The following is a 13,810-nucleotide window of genomic DNA, read 5'->3' as shown; positions in this document are numbered from 1 at the left end:
CTCAGTTAAGTCTCAGTTCCGACCCGATTCAGTTCAAATTCAGTTCAGACTCAGTTCAGACTCGATTCAGATTCAGTTCCGACTAGATTCAGTTCAGATTCAGTTCAGATTCAGTTCATACTCAGTTCAGATTCAGTTCAGACTCAGTTCAGATTCAGTTCAGACTCAGTTCAGATTCAGTTCAGACTCAGTTCAGACTCAGTTCAGACTCAGTTCAGACTCAGTTCAGACTCAGTTCAGACTCGGTTCAGACTCGGTTCAGACTCGGTTCAGACTCGGTTCTGGTTATCGTGACGTTGTTGATCCTCTGACTGACAAACAGAAAAATCTTTTCCAACCAAAGTGGTCAGGACTTCTGTTAACATCTGTTGTTGAGTTTTTATTTTTTTATTAATAGATATATTGTTGTAAATTGAACTGGACATTTCAGTTCCTGGTGGTTCTGGAGGTTCTGCTCCAACATGGGTCCAGTTGAAAAGTTGCTCTACTGTTCTGACAACCATCATTCATGCCATGCACATTTTGTTCCTGCTGCTTTTTATCTGGACCGACCCTGCAAGGAAAATGGGTTTAGATTACACCTGGATGAAATAAATCATTAAAATATAGAAAACTTTGACTTGACCTGAAGACAAAACAAGAACATTTCCTCTTTCTGCTCCACTTCACTGTTACTGGAGGATCACTTCATTCACGTTCTCTTGAACACATTTTAGTTCATTTCTCGTGTCAGTGACTCGCATCGTTCTTCAGATTTATATCTGATCGTCTAAACCTCGTTCATGTCATCAGATCCGACCTGCTTGGAGTTCATCTGCTTTTCCTTCCTGGAGAATTAAAATCCCCAGATCGATGTGCATGACATCTACATGTGACCAAAGCTGAATAAAATGACTATTTAAATCTGAGGTTTTTCATCTTTCTTTATTTCTGCTACTTTATTATAAGAAACTAAATATGGTTCATTTTAATAATTTAAGTTAAAATATTGGGCTTGATGTTCTGTGAGTTGAATAACCATCCATGGAGTCAGATTCAGAGGAATCATGACAGTTTTTTATTTTGTTGCCTGAAAATGGTTTTGCATTGATGCTGCACATTTTCACGCAGCGTCATGTTTGCTCCAGTTGTTTTTGTGACCAGAACTGCTGCTGTAGATGATGAGCAGTAATTCAGCTGCAGAGGTGGAGACCCGCAGCAGAGCTCAGTTTGGAGGGCAGCAGGTGGGAGGCTGAGCCGGCTGTGATCAGCTCAACAGGAAGCTGTTCTGTGACAGGAGGAGAGGATGAGGTCAGGGGTCAGAGGTGAGTCCAGTGATCAGCTGAGCTCCTCTGTCTGAGCCAACCGAGACGCTCCTGCACTCTGACCCCATGGAGGGTTTTGTCACCAGACTGGCAGCAAAGTGGTCTTTAAAAAACTTCATGAACTCTTTATCAGGTTTTAATAGAATGGGACCAGTTTAACTGCAGTGGTTCTGGAGGGGAAACCTGACCTGACCTGCCATACTGAGTTCCTCTTACACTATAAAGTTCTTGAGTAAATAAAGATTATTCTTTTGATAAAGTTGAATGAATCCTGCGCATTATTCTCTGCCTCATAATGACTACAGTATAAAGATCTGGAGGCAGTTTTAATGGGATTTTAATAAAGATTTAGGTTACATGTTATGTCCTGTAATTTATTTGTAACAAAAACTTAATTCAAGGAAATAAAATGAAGTTTTCCTTCATCAGATTCATCAGTTTTCAAATGAAGTTTGAAAACTTGGTGTTTTTTATTGAAGCTTTCATGTTTTTATAGCTTCTTGTCCTGAAATATCATCTGCAGATGTTTTCAATAAAGCTTACCAAAAAAACGTGCCGCGTTGTTTCCCGCCTCCCAGCATAAACTGTAACTTCCTCAGACTCCTCCCTGGTTTTGGTTCAGGTTCGGTTCCAGCAGCTTCATCCTCCACAGAAATGCCTCGCAGCATTAAGCAGCTTCTAGCTGAAACCCTGGAGGACCTGACCCAGAACAACCTGGACAAGTTTGTCTTCCAGCTGCTGGACCGCAGCGAGGAGCCGCGGGTCAGACGCTGCAGGGTGGAGGGGAAGAGCCGCCTGGACATCGTAGATGTTCTGGTCTCCACCTTCACGGAGGAAAAGGCTGTGGATGTGACCGCGGAGATCCTGAGGAGCATCGGCTGCAACCATCAGGCGGAGACACTCTGTGAGTTCAGCTGGAGCTGAGGAGACAGTTTGTCTCTGCGCCGACGAGCTTTTAGATTTAGAAACGAGTTAAAGCTCAGAGGAAACAAGGAAACAAACTGCAGACCTGAGATTAATGAAATAAATTCTGATTTGTTTGCATTTTACTTATTTAATTCAATTAACTTTTGACTTATTTGTTACCGACAGAAAACAAAATTTAACTTATTTCACGCGAAGATTTAAACGAAACTATTTTAAGTCCTGATGATCATCAGCGCCCACTAGTGTCTGTTTTAGTTACTGCATCGTGATGGAGTTAGTAATGATGAAAAATGTTGTTTTACAATCAGGGCAGAATAAAATGTTTTACCAGGTTCCTAAAGTATTTCAATCTGACATAAAATAAATAAATAAATAAAAATCAACTGGACTGAAATTATCAGCAACTTCTGCAGAATTTCCATTCAGGTGGAACAAACAGATTTTCACTGATATGACAAGTTTTACATGAAAGTTTCTGATCTGTTTTATAGTGAAGGAGAAACTGAGAAGATGACAGGCAGCTCGTTTTAACGGTGAGTGGCTCTGAAACATGTTTCATTCATCATGACTCTTCAGCGCTCAAAGTGTTTCTATAGAAACCAGATGGTTGTGTTGCAGGAGCAGCAGATGATGGAGATGAAATCAAAGTTTCTGCAGAAACCAGAGGAAGTTCAGCTGCAGAATGGAAATGAATGACTCATTTTTAGTTTTAATTTAAAATCATAAAGTGTAATGAATTTATTTTTTTACTATGTTTTTATCCAACTGCTGGAGATGAATAAATGTTTTGGTCTGGAATAATGTGATTCTGGTGCTGGGAACTTTGTTTAAATGAAAATAAAAGTGGATGAGATGCAAACATCTGATTGCTTTTTTTTCTACAAACATTTTGTTTGTTAAACCTGCTGTTTTTTATTCATTTATTTATTTTGTTACTTATTTCCTGTTGCAGCCTGAAAACGTCCCACTCACTGAACCAAGTGAAGAATCGCAGCTTTAAACATGGCTGCTGTTCTCAGGCTGAGCTGTAGAGTAAATCTCAGTCAGGCTCCTTCTGTGTAAAAATGTTTTGTTCCTCCTCACAGAAAAATGCGACTCGTCCCGTCTGTAACTATACAACATTCAGAGGAGGAAGGAGTTCAAAGAAATTCTACAATTTCAAACAGTAAATATGAAATGTTTTCTAATGCCCCATCCTACAACCTGAGCATTTCTTGTAAAGCTGCTGGCTGTAGATGAAATGACCTTTGACCTCAGCCAGTTTTCCAGGATCCGTCCTGCAGATGCCTGAAGATCAGCAGCTGGAACAGGTTTGATCAGTGGAAGGTCAGGTTCATCAGAAGGGTGTGTGTGTGTGTGTGTGTGTGTGTGTGTGTGTGTGTGTGTGTGTGTGTGTGTGTGTGTGTGTGTGTGTGTGTGAGATGTTTTTTTTTTTAGCTGCCAGGTATTTTTTCTCCTGACGGAATCGGTTGGTAAAAGCTGATTGTTCACCTTCCAACATTTCATTTGCTTGTAGTCGGTTTTTATTTTTGGTCGTCTTGCAGGTTTTAACATTTTAATTTGCAGTCAAACATTTTTCATCTTGTTTAAAGAGTAAAGGTTGAGGTTCACACCGATTACTGCGCATGCTCCATGCCAGAGATCGATGTGACTGTAAATGTTCAAACATCCAGCTGCTCTGCAGGCGGAGCCATGTGGAGACTTATTACGTCTTTCTGTTGAAGTTCAGACTGAGCAGCTCAGTCTGCACATGCAGGCCCTGCTGGGTGTGTTAGTTACATGTTCACAACTAATCTGAGGGGCAGCCATCATGGTGCCTTCAGGGACCTGCTGGAAAACTGACGGGTTTTAAAATTAGAAAAAGGAGCCAGCGGCACATCCAGAAACATGATCATGTATGACTCATGTATAAAACATCTGCAGGCCTGCTAGAAATGTACCATTTTCATGAATATTAGGAAGTTAATGTCGAAACTGCATTTTCCCACAACACCGAAACGCGTCACGTCAGCAGGCCGGAGATCAGGCCCGTCGCAGCACATCTGGATCATTCTGTGAGAAATGCCTCCAAAAACGGCCAAAAAGCTTTTATGTAACAAACTGGAGGATCTGTCCGCCGAAAACTTTAAGAGGTTCCGAACGGAACTGGTGGACCGGAAGGACGGCGTCAGGATGATCCAGGTGGAGGGTAAAGACGTCCTGGAGGTTTCAGAGGTGATGGTCAACGTTCACACGGAGAGGAAAGCTCTGAAGGTGGCGGAGGAAATCCTCAGAGAGATCCGCTGCGAGCAGGACGCGGACGAACTGGGTAAATATCCTCTGGGTCTGGATCCATTTACCTTCTACACGGAGATCCGCAGCAAAAATCAAACATTCAGACGGTTTTATACTCAGAATGCAACATGTTGGATCGTTTCCTCTGTGATTCATCAGAGAAAAACCAAACCAGCGCCTCTTTTTTACTTTCACTTTCGACTCCTGCTGACCCAGATCAGACCAGCTTCCTTCTTTTGGCTCCAACTCAGTAACCCGATGCGCAAAAACTAAAAATTGGGCTTGAATTTCAGTTCAGTCTTTTCTTTTCTCACTTGGAGGGAATTTGAGAAACTGAGCAGTTTAGTTCTGACTAGCTTTAGGTTCGGTTTAGTTCTGGATCGGTGCTGATCCAAACTGCTGCCGCTCTCAGGATTCATGCGCTAAAGTAGCGCATTTTGACAGCTCTGTCTGTCGGAGCTGCCCTGTACCTGGCTCTGCGGGAGATTCTCCCATAAGTGGCTCCTGGGAGCCAAACATCATGGAGGCCCCCAGGCCTCTGGGTGAAACCATCCAGGAACATTTAAATAGGATATAAATAGATACAATATGATTTAATATCAACACATTTCACACTGAAACTTTATGGAAATAAAAAGGCAAAAGGCACACACACACACACACACACACACACTGTGGTTAAAATGATGCCTCTGGCCAGAAGAAAGAATTTGTTTTTGTTCTTATTCACTGATTTTGGATTTTTATTTTTGCAGCTGAAGAGGCTAAAAAAGCAGGTTTGTGTTCCTCTGATGGATCCAGCGATGGTGAGTTATTTTTTCTTTTAAACACCAGGAACAAAAACCGAGTCAGAGATCGTGTGCAGGTCGTTGTTTGGGTTTTCCGTTTCAACATAAAACTAAAAACATGAAGCTATGCCGTAATGTTGGAGCATAAGTTACTTTAAATCACATCAACTTTATTTTGAAGATAGAAATAATTTACAGAATGAACTGCAGCAATCATTTTCCACAGGGAGGAGAAGATCTGCGTTTTTCTGTTTTTCAGTGGTAAAGTGTGTTTTGGGTGAAATAAATCGCTTCTGTTGTGTTGCTGTTCAGACACGTGGTGCTGAAAACACACCGATACTTTTACCTGATAACATGAAGAACCGGGAGGGTTAACAGCAGCTGCTCCGGCCAACGCGACCTTTTGACCTCAGTCATTCACCTCAGAAGACAAAACTTAATTTAATTAGAGAAACTTTTAAAAACAAAATGACTCCAAAATACACAAGTTTTGATTTTATGAACAACATTTATGAATAAAGATTTTACTTGTTCAATCAACATGTTGGAGAAATCTAACAAACATATTTCTATAAATCAGCAACAATTTGATCAAAGAAACAAATTCTAAATCATTTTCAAGTCGCCAAAGTTTCAACAAGTACAAACTGGAGAACAAAGTGCTGCATTTACAACAGGCTGGTTAAAAATTACACTGATAAAATACTGAACTGCTGATCACAGCCAGACCAGATCCAGATCCCAGCGAGTTGATAACAGATTTATGGAATCGGTTTATGGAATCACAGTTGTGTTGAATATGCTGCGGATGTCAGAGGTTTTATTTTCGGTGCAGCGCCTCAAAGGCCTCAGCCTCCTGTCTGTTGGTTATGTCTGCTCTAAATTAGCCATCTCTACTAGATTTCATTTTCTGTGCAGCCTTATGTTGTTTGGAGTCCAGCTAAGATCATCCTAATAAATAATAAATCAGAACTTATATTCTCTTAATCACCAGAAATGCCTTTCTTAGCTGGATTATCTCCACAGAGCAGAACTCAGTTAGAACATAAATGTCCTCTAAAGAACTATTTTGTTTTTCCAGTTTTGATAAGCACTTATGTCATAGTTAAATGTTTCATAATGAAACCTTTTGATCTGCAGTCGTGTTAGTTCCTGCGTAGCTCCAATCCTCTCTGAGCCGCAGCTGGACGGACGGAGTTCAGCTCATATGTTCATTTATTGGCAAATTTCAAACAAACAGCAGGAATGAGTTAGAAACAAACTGTAAATGTTAATTACATTAACATTTAATGACAGCAGAGAGAAAATACATCTTGTTGGACTAACAGCATTAAACTCTTTACTGCTTGATTTTATGTGAGATATTACAATTATAATAACAGGCAACTAAAATGAAGCCATATTTACATATTTGTACCGTAAAATTACATGCGAACGTAAATAAGAAGCATCTTCATTTAAAATGTGTTGTGGAAGCAGGAAGCTGCAGGGCTGTGATCGGACAACGAGCTTCATAAACTAATTAGTTTTATTACTGAATAAATTACTTTCTATTAAAGTGAAGTCCGGATAGCGCAGACTGAATGATCTGCTGTGGCTCAACACTGCCACCACGTGGTTTACATTCTGTACTGCAGCCTGTCAAATTATTCACATTTGGCTGAACAAACAAAACAGATTGTAAAAATGTTAGTATTTCAATGTAAAAAAGAAAAAGTGGCAAAATAATTTAGAACAAAAAAGGCATCAAGGTTTTTTCACTTTTTGCTTAATTTGCAAATATTAAACTAATGTGAGGTTTGTACTCTCATACAAACCTCGATGCAGCTTCAAAATAAAACCAACAGCACAGAATATGTCCTGAAGAAAAATCATCCATACTTTATATATGACAGAAATTATTTGTAGAGTTAAGGTTGAGATCCACTTCTTCCCGTTTTCTGGATCCATTTTTCCAGCCAAACTTCACTAACTCCAGTCTGCATTCAGACATTTTACAGATTTGACTTGACGTGTTTTAAATGAGGTTCAGTCAAAGTAAATCTCACAGCGGCTGGTATCTGATCTGATCTTCAGGCTCCAGCAGTCAGAGGGATTCTAGTTGGAGAACCAGAACCGATCGGGTCGGCCTGTTGATACCTAATAAGAACATTGTAGAGAGAAATTTAAAACAAGTTAAAGTCATCTCCCCACATCCAGGAGGCAGCTCTGCTCATAATCACAGCAGCAGTGACGTTTATTTCTGCTCCAGATTTTCATCTGTGATCCGCGTCAGGCAGGAAAAAACAGCTTTATGTTTTTACTTCCTGTTGTTCCTCTGCTGGTCATAAACCTGCAGATAAACGAAGCAGATCCAGAACTCATAGAGCAAAATACTGTAATGATCGTTAGCTTCCCTCCTGATTGGTTCGCTAGCTTCCCTCCTGATTGGTTCGTTAGCTTCCCTCCTGATTGGTTCGCTAGCTTCCCCCCTCAGTGAGGATTTTCTGCCTGATTCTCTGAACCTGGATGCTGTGACTGCTGCAGGTGGAACCTGCTGGCTCTACTTTCTGAACTCAGTTAAATGAGACTGACGGCGTTGGATGAAACAGCTTCATAAGTTTTACTCTTTCTGCACCTTTGTTTCCTTTAAGATGATTTATTTTGCTGTAGATCAACGTTAGCCTTCATATTCCACCTCCCAGAAAAAAACATCTCCAACATTCACTTTGCTGCCTGGATAAAAGTGAGGAGCTGTAGAGTCACAAGCTAAACAGACTCAGCAGGGGGAATAAAACTATAACTGCACATCATCTGAATATCAGAATGAAATGAAAGTTTAGTTTAAATCTTGTGCAGTGACTAAACATTTCCTGTTTTCTCTCCTCAGAGGAACACTTTGTGGACAGACACAGGGACGAGCTGATCCAGAGAGTCACCACCGTTCCGTCCATTTTGGACAAACTCTTAAAAGCCAAAGTTATCCAAGCTGAAACCTATGATGAGATCATGTCGCTGCGGCCGGCCCAGGCCCAGATGAGGAGGCTGTACAGAGACATAGGAGGAGGCGGCAGGAGCGCAAAGGATCTGTTCCTCCAAATCCTGAAGGACCAGCAACGATTTCTCATCGATGATCTGATGAAAAATTAAATCCTGGAGGAAAATGAAATCTATTTTACACAGAATGAAAAGAACCACATTAAAACCACTTTTATTCTAAAAGAATAAAGAGTTGCTTCATTTGTTTCTGTGAGTTTTACTGAGAAGCTCTGCAGGAGAAGCAAACCTGTCACGACAAAATCAATTCAAATAAGTTCAGCTGTTTATCAATAACTTCTAAAGATGCAAATAGTTTATGTGTAAATATTTCATGTGTGCCGTCTTAAACTTGTTGTGGGGATCGTCTCTTTACGTTTCCTCTGCTGGGGAGACTGAACTCATCTGGATTTAATTCATATTTTAGCTGGATGGATCCAGTTTGGACTCATTTTGTGAGAACTGTGGCAGATCAGAGGTTTCTGCTGACCTTCATCATCATCATCACTGAAGGTCCCAGATGCTGAGAGCAGTTCAGGCCCAGACCATGACTCCACCACCACCATGTTTAACACCATCTCTGCTCCAGATTCTTTTCTCCAGAACCTTCCGTCCTCTTAAACATCTTTTCTAAATCCAAACATTCATGTTTGAAGCTGAAAGTTTCACCTGCAGCGTGAGAAGCAGAAATCCTCCAGCAGTGGATCATTTGCTCTGGGTGTTTTCCTCATCCTGAGGTTGCAGCGTTGCTCTGATGCTTCCACTTTGGTTTTTCAGTGGTTCAGGTTTTTCTTCATGTTGAAGAATAAACACTAAATATTTGCATCAGAGCTGCAGGATTTCAGGGAAATATAGTTGATAGCTGAAACTATAGCTGAAGATTGTGATATTGATTGTATCTGTCATTATCGTTAGATGTTGTCCCAACCCTCCATTAGCATTTAGCATCTCAGTTACCATGGAGACACACCAGATGTCACCAGGTGAGTCCATGCGACTGTTCATGTCAGAGATGTGCAGAGCATGAATGGTTGACACATGAAATATTATTTCCTGCCAAATATGGCATCCCAGCATTAATTTTTAGTTAGTTTAGATAAAAGCAATAATGACAACATTTCTTGTAGTTTTTTGCAGTAATTTTCAGCACCTGCAGAAGGACAGTCCAGTCAGGAATCCTTTCCTTTTACCAAATGATTCGTTTAAGCCACAAACTATATGTACATTTTATTTTTGTCTTTTTCCATCAATATCAGGAAAATACATCAATCCTTCTTAATGTAAACATCTATTATGTTTCTTTATGTTATGAAGCACTTTAAACAGCCGTTGAACTGAAATGATAATGTTGTGGTTTTAGTGTTTTACCCTAAAATAAAAAAATGCAAGGAAATAGTGATCAAGTTTATCTGTACAACACATTTCAGTAACAAAGTAATTCAAAGTGCTTCACATCATAAAAACAGAATAAAAAGTTATAAAAGCATCATGAAGTTAAATGAAGTGTTCTCACTGCGTAACACCGTCTCAGGTCAAACTGTGTGACACTGTTTGTGTTTCCAGATCTGAACATTTTCCCAGAAGATCTTCAAGAATCACTGAACCAAAAACTGTCATGAGGAAAGTTTGACTAAACGATGGATGTGAGTGGATGCTTCAAAACTTCACACTTCGTACCACAAGCCTCGACTGTCCAGGACAAAAAACAATAACTGTATTTAAAACCTTATAACTTCCTATAAACACTCATGAATCCAGATCAGCTCAGTTTTTCATGAATCTGCTTAGAAGTCAGAGATCTAGAAAAGCACCAAGATGCTTTTGCAGGTCTGTAAAATAAAGAGAAATAAATGTAAATGTTCAGTCTGCAGCCTGTAAAGATGAACTGCTGCAGTACAGCACAAGAAAACAAACAACTGACAATCATTGAGCAGTTCACAGGGAATATGTGGTTATTTAAATTTATCATCCATTTAATGGACTTATAATACCATCTGTACATTTTTAGATTTCTGTTCATTATGCAGTGCAAATGTTACATATAAATAATTACTTCAGGGACACGGAAAACGTAAAAGGACACAAGGGGGCGCTCTGACTCTGTGGAGAGATTAATGAAAGGTGGAGAAGAAAAAAAGAAGCGAACTGGGAAACTAAGCTGATTCTCATCTGATGCTTTATTTTTTACCATTTCATCTCAACATGTTGAGGTTTTCCTCATAAAAACATGTTAAAGAAAGATGAACCCATGTGGTGATCAGGTTCCAGATCGGCTCAGTGGTGAATACAGTCAGATGAGCTTTGAGATTGGTTGACTGCAAATGAACGTTCCTGAATTGAAATATATTGTATTTGGCTTAAAGTTTAAAATATGAATAACTAGTAAACTAACTAGATGTACAAAAATCAATTCAAGAGAAAACAAATGTCCTGTATGAAGTTTTCCTGATTTCATAAAGTTTGAAAATATCTGATCCTCAGATCATTTTCTGTTTCTTTTTCTGCAGGATCTCAGATAATCCAGATCCAGATTTATTTCTGCCAGCCAGCAGACTAAATATTTACTTTGCATCCCAGATGAAATCCTTTCACTACGAGGAAACTGATTTCTCTTGTTTGTCCCTCAGTGCAGCAGCCTGGTCCAGATAAAGAAATCTGAGATTTGAATCACAGGATACAAATCTCACAAAGTATGAGTTTAATGAGTTTAATGAATTTAATGAGTTTAATGAGTTTAATGAAAGTCATATTTCATTAAAGTTGTGAGTTTTTATCAGTCTCACTTGATCTGCAGTTCAGCCAGTCATGAACCAACAAGCTCGTCTCTGAACAGGGAGAAAAATAAAATACTTCTATACACAAATACAACTTCCCTGCCAGCATGCCTAGGTGGGCCCCATGTGGGGAAAAGGAGGGCAGACCATATGGGTCCCATATGGGTTTGTCTGCGGGCTCCACGATGGGCTCCACATGGGCCCTATATGGTGGTGGCACACATGGGTTTGTCCATGTAGGGCCCATGTGGGCTCTGGCCCTACATGGACAAACCCATGTGGGGCCATTGTGGAACCCGCAGACAAACCCATATGGGACCCATATATCAGCCCTCCTTTCCCCCACATGGGGCCCACTTAGGCATGCTGGCTCTGGACTGAGGAGCTAAAATCTGTTTCTTTTTACAGCACATTTCAGCAACAAGGCAGTTCAAAGTGCTTAACATCATAGAAGAGTCAACAATTTAAACATCATGTTTTGTCAAGTGGCATCAAGTCTTTAGTTTGTCTGAATGAAAATCTCCTTGGATGAAGATCAGAGTATGTTAACATTCAGTGTCATTTTATCAAACATGTTTGATGAAACGTCTCATCAAACATGTTTCTCTCTGTACTGAGAAACTCTGCAGTCTTGACTATTTAGAAGAGCTGCACATTCATTTTACTGCTTCTGATTCAGATTTACATGGTGAAGAGAAAATAGAGAAAAATGTTCTTATTTTATTCGTCTAAATGTCTGTAATGTTGATAAATTATCAGATGTGGGTAGAAGACCATGTAGTTTGAGACATTTTTCATATATTTATGTGGATCTTTGACATGAAATACTGTCATAAAGACGAGTAGAAAGCTCAGGCCTTTGTCTTCTTGTGTTTCCTCCTCAGTTTAACTGAAGGAAGCAGGAAGGCGTCTCTGAAATGCAGCTGAGCTCCTTCTGATTTACTGAACATGAGTTTCTGTGGAAGCTCCATCAGACTGAAACAGCTGGTTCTTCCTGCTCAGCAGAAAAACTGTCATGTTTATTTGTGCGGCACATTTCAGCAACAAGGCAGTTCAAAGTGCTTTAAATCATAAAACATCAAAAACATCAGTTATGAAACAAGCAGCAAGTGACTGAGAAGCAGAGGAAGCTGCTGTTTTCTGCTTTGTGTTCCTCATGCAGGTTTTATTCATCTGAAAACATAATAGATGTTTGTGAGTCAATCCCAGTTTAACAGGAAAGATCAAAATGAGGCTCCAGTTCTTTACAATGTGACCAACGAGGGAACAGAATGTTCTAGAAAACACAGAGAAAACGCAGACTGAACTTTCTAAATCTGGTTTCAAGTGTTTTAGTAAAAGTTTACATGTTCAGTCTGTGTCCCTCAAACGTCTTTGGGCCAGTTTTATTTTCTGTTCTATAAAACACCATCTTGACTGAGAGTCATTTAAGACCTCTGAGGAATCATCTCACATCCTTTATTCTGATCCAACTGCATGGAGTTTATAAAAACTGTCTAAACGTAAAAGTCCAAGAGTTTTCTGAACAGTAAAGACAGAATTAGTTTCCACATTTAGGTTTAGAACGGGTTAAAATTCTTCCACATGAGAGACTGATAAAAATATTCCACTAAACACCTACAACAAGTTAAAGCCTGACAGGCCTGACAACCATGACAGGTATTTCACCTTTACCTCTGAAAACTGCTGCTACAAACTGAACAAACTTCAACTGCCAAAGCTAAATTTCCTGAGGCTGAACAGAAATTTACTTCAATGAAAGTGTGAGATGAACACATGAACATCATCACAAAGTTTGATTCATGTCGACATTAAACTGTCAGACTCAATTTAAACATCATGACTCAGTCATGCAGCTGTGTGTTGGGTTTTGGAGATGAAGGAGGGAGAAAGAGAGGGAGACGGTGTGGATGTGTTTCCTTCTGGAAGGTTCTCCTCCCTCCACAGACGAACGCTGGAGCTCTGACAGAGACCATCAGGCTCTTGGTCACCATCTGCCATTTTAGAGGAACAGAAGAGAATAGAAATATCCTTTACTGTCCCTCAGAGGGGAAACACTGGTGCAACATGTCACAGTTATGGGCTTTGCAGCTAACTGCAGCTACAAGAGCAGCATCAGAAGATGGTTCTTTTAAGGAGCCTGAGGTGTGAATGAAGCAATGGTTTTAGTTTTGGTGCATATATTAGTGATTTGAATAAAAACAGACAATTACAAATGCACAATGAGAGACAAATTAACTGAAAATTAATCAATTCCAAGATCATAAAGTTCTTGTCCTTTTTCCTAACTCGCCATCCCGGAGTAGAGGATCTGATCCGTAAGGCCTGGGGGGGGGGGAACCGACCTAAAAGGCCAGAAAACCCATTAAGTTTTTTATCCAATAAACAATCATGTACAACATTTAAAGAAATTAAATACAAATGCAATTATTAAATTCCCAAAAATTAGTCAAACATTTCAATAACCATAATTTAAATAAACAAAACGAATATCAATCATATTTCAAACTAATCAACTTAAAGTTAAAGTTGAAATCAAAGTTCATTTTCAAAATATCAATCAAGAAAAATAAAATAAATCAACTCAAATACTCAAGCAGAGTGAAGAAAAGAAATTATAACTTAATAAAATAAATAAATATATTGCGCAATATAAATTTAAATGTAGTGTGGCAGTATGCCCTGTAGGCCTTGAACGCACCACACAAGTGCCTGAATCTAATTGGTT

At 39.6% G+C, this 13,810-nt stretch overlaps 2 protein-coding genes across 2 annotated transcripts in view; both read left to right on the top strand.

Moving 5' to 3' along the window:
* LOC106950223 (uncharacterized) overlaps window positions 1-906 on the top strand; it is a 14,112-nt gene extending 13,206 nt beyond the window's left edge. The window contains exon 13 of the mRNA XM_015036926.1: window positions 126-906. The gene's annotated coding sequence lies outside the window, so the exon portion shown is untranslated. The remainder of the gene's footprint in view (window positions 1-125) is intronic.
* A 3,022-nt stretch (window positions 907-3,928) lies between these two features.
* On the top strand, window positions 3,929-8,515 carry LOC106950226 (apoptosis-associated speck-like protein containing a CARD). The gene is made up of 3 exons (XM_015036929.1): window positions 3,929-4,539; window positions 5,261-5,311; window positions 8,163-8,515. The coding sequence occupies exons 1-3, from the start codon at window positions 4,293-4,295 to the stop codon at window positions 8,420-8,422; spliced, it is 558 nt and encodes a 185-aa protein (XP_014892415.1). The 5' UTR covers window positions 3,929-4,292; the 3' UTR covers window positions 8,423-8,515.
* The last annotated feature ends 5,295 nt before the right edge of the window (window positions 8,516-13,810 follow it).

Source organism: Poecilia latipinna, unplaced genomic scaffold (assembly GCF_001443285.1).
Source record: "Poecilia latipinna isolate Pla-1442-1.1 unplaced genomic scaffold, P_latipinna-1.0 Scaffold385, whole genome shotgun sequence".
Taxonomy (NCBI): Eukaryota; Metazoa; Chordata; class Actinopteri; order Cyprinodontiformes; family Poeciliidae; genus Poecilia; species Poecilia latipinna.
Note: the sequence above shows the minus strand (reverse complement) of the source record. Positions and strands in the feature narration are given on the sequence as shown.

Excerpts from the sequence above, each read along its gene's own strand:
- LOC106950226 (XM_015036929.1), top strand. The coding sequence starts at position 4,293 with ATGCCTCCAAAAACGGCCAAAAAGCTTTTATGTAACAAACTGGAGGAT. Across the intron at positions 4,540-5,260 it reads GCAGGACGCGGACGAACTGG|CTGAAGAGGCTAAAAAAGCA; the intron begins GTAAATATCCTC and ends TTATTTTTGCAG. Across the intron at positions 5,312-8,162 it reads CTCTGATGGATCCAGCGATG|AGGAACACTTTGTGGACAGA; the intron begins GTGAGTTATTTT and ends TTCTCTCCTCAG.